Genomic DNA, 2,806 nt, shown 5'->3' on the forward strand with positions numbered 1-2,806 from the left:
GTTCCGTTTAAAAGAGTCCCAACCGAATTGAAGTACCTAGATTCTAGGGATACACTCTACAGTCTTTTTAAAACTGAAATTCAGTTTGATTAGACTTCTAAAAGTCTGAAAACCTGTCGTTACCCCATTAATTACTCCTCTCTAAATTGATCAGCATTACTGTTTTCTTCACTCCATCGTATTCAAGCCGTCAAATACTCTCCATCTTCTCTCATCTTCCAAACACAATCCAATTCTCTTCTCTCCCATACCCAAGCACAGAAATGGCGAACATTCCTAAAAATCCTTCATCCCCACACAAGGAAATCACACCCACACCATCTATCACACCTTCAACTACACCTCTGTCTAAGAAAGGAAGAACTAAGATGCTTGCTCGTAAGACTGTAGCAGGGAGCGCATTATCCAAGAAATTAGATAAACAATTGAAGGATAGTCAGGTCCAAGAACCTCAGAAATCTGAAGACTCATTTAAATCTGCTACTGAGGGGGAAGAAACGGTTTCTTCTAAAACTGAACAGGTATCTTCTGGCCCTAAAGCTACTCCTGAGACAATTTCTAAAGTGGATACAAATTTGGAAAATAGGTTTGTGCTGGTAGGGTCTATAGCAGGTGTTGAAACTACAGAGTCTGGAGAAGTTGGTGGTAAAAATAAAAAGGGAAAAGAAAAAGAGAGCAAGGGAGTTAGGAGTGCTGTGAGGGGAAGGGGTAAAAGAGTGGTTGATTCTTCACCCACTCCTTCTAGTTTAAACAAAGACACAGGTGCAATGGTTGTTTGGGGAGAAAAATCTGTTGAAGTAGAGGAGAGCGTAAAGAAAACATGGGGAAGTGGGTCTGGAGAAGCTGCTGAAGGGCTGGTTCAACTTGAGAAAAATAGGGATGAACTTGTTTCATCTGAACAGGAAACCCTCCCAGACCTACTAAAAAGAGTGACTGAGAGTTATAATCCAAAGAAGAAATGAAGTTCAAAGGCTAAAACCCCTGGCACTGCTAGGGCTAACAAGAAAAGGAAGGTTGCCCCTTCTGTTACTGTTGAAATTCCTCCCACAAGAGGAAGATCCACAAGAAGTCAGCTAAAGCAGAATGAGGCAGAACTGCAGAAAGCCTTAGAAGAAAGCAGAAGAAAAATAGTTGCTAAGGGAAAGAAGAAGGTGGATGAGCATGTTGAGGCTGTTGACATTGATGAGATGAACCTGTTCCTTCGAGATGAAGATGAGACTGAAGAAGTGGAAGTTCTGACTCCCAAAGCCAATAAAGCCAAGACTTCCACTAAGAAGTCGGTTTCAGAGTCAAAGTCTGCTGAACCATCCACCTTGGCAAAAAGAACAAGGTCTGTTGTGAAGTCAAAACAAGTGAAAAATGTTGAAGAAAAGGAATGGAGTGGAGAGGAAGAAGATGATTCTGACACTAAGAAAGACAAGATGGCCAAGTTTGGAAAGAGGACAATTTTGAAGGGCAGACTCCTCAGGGACTTGGAAGAGCAAGGAATGGTATTGCTTTTGGAGAAGTTGGAGTTGCAAGGCTGGAAGGACATGGGCCTTTAGATGGATGGCAAGTTGGCCAGGAATGAAATTATTGAGTTTATGGCAAATGGTGAGGTGAAAGATGGAAGGGTTACCAGTATAGTGAAAGGAGTGCAAGTCTCCTTCGATGTGAAGGAGTGCAAGTTTCCTTCGATGTGAAGGAGTTGGGAGAAATTCTAGTTGTACCTGCTGAGGGGTATAATGACTATACAAAGCTTAAGTGTCCAAGCCTAGAAAATCTTCCTACTGCCCTTACCATTACCAGAAAATTCAGTGACAATGAGGAGGAATTTGAGCCCAAGGCTGTGTACAAGAGTGAGATGAAGCCACCCCTCAAAGTGTTGTTCGAATTTGTCAACACATGTGTTCTGCCAAGGCAGGAAAGGAGACACATTGCAAACTTCATGGACTTGGTCCTCATGGAGTGTTTAGACAGTGGGAGGCAGATTAATTGGCTTGGATTTATAATCCAGCTTCTTGATAGGGTTCTAAATGGCACCAAGACTCATGCCATTCCCTATGGCTTCATTCTCACAGTTGTGCTTGCACCTTTCAAGGTACCTTGGGAGGTTGGTACAAGCAAGGATCATTTTGGGGCAAATACTTTGATTGCTTGTGACTATGAAGTCCATGCCACTCCTAAAGAACCCGGTTCATCCAAGAAGGTACCAGTGAATAGCAAGGTCCGAGCCTTGGTGCAAGAAAGTGGGGCTAAGAATGCTGAGATTGAGAGGCTGAAAAAGAGGTTGGCAGAGGTGGATACTGAGATAGATGCTCTCAGAACTGAGATGGCAAGAGAAAAGGAGAAGAATGATGACATTCTTCAAGATATGCTGAAATTCCTCCAAGCCAAAAACCAAGCACTAGTTCCTCCTAGCCTTAAACCTCCTAGCCTAGTATAGATCAACCAGTGACCCATTTTGGGATTTTTTGTTTCTTTTGCTCATGTTTTCCAATGTTTTTATTTCTTCTTATGCTTTGTGGTAGAATCTTATCAATCATCAATGAAATTCACTGTCTTTTGCTCTAACTGTTTGTTTATATTTCTTTGATGGTTAAAATTCTTAGCTTGATCTATGATGATTAACCCATGATTGCATTTGAAGTAGCCCCAGTGGCCATGAGTAAGTTTTAAAATCTGGTTATCTTACTTATTTATGCAACTTTTCGATGATGCCAAAAGAGGGAAAAAGGTTGTGCTTTACAGTTTGAACAGTGATGTTTATAACCTGATGAACCTGGTCCTTGATGATAAGTGATAAAAAGGAAAAATGTTTCTAACA

At 41.4% G+C, this 2,806-nt stretch overlaps 1 protein-coding gene across 1 annotated transcript; it reads left to right on the forward strand.

Moving 5' to 3' along the window:
* The first annotated feature begins 263 nt into the window (after positions 1-263).
* LOC138894705 (uncharacterized) lies at positions 264-1,544 on the forward strand. Its single transcript, XM_070179431.1, has 2 exons — positions 264-929; positions 972-1,544. The coding sequence occupies exons 1-2, from the start codon at positions 264-266 to the stop codon at positions 1,542-1,544; spliced, it is 1,239 nt and encodes a 412-aa protein (XP_070035532.1).
* Positions 1,545-2,806: the final 1,262 nt, after the last annotated feature.

The sequence above is a fragment of the Nicotiana tomentosiformis genome, chromosome 6 (genome assembly GCF_000390325.3).
Source record: "Nicotiana tomentosiformis chromosome 6, ASM39032v3, whole genome shotgun sequence".
Taxonomy (NCBI): Eukaryota; Viridiplantae; Streptophyta; class Magnoliopsida; order Solanales; family Solanaceae; genus Nicotiana; species Nicotiana tomentosiformis.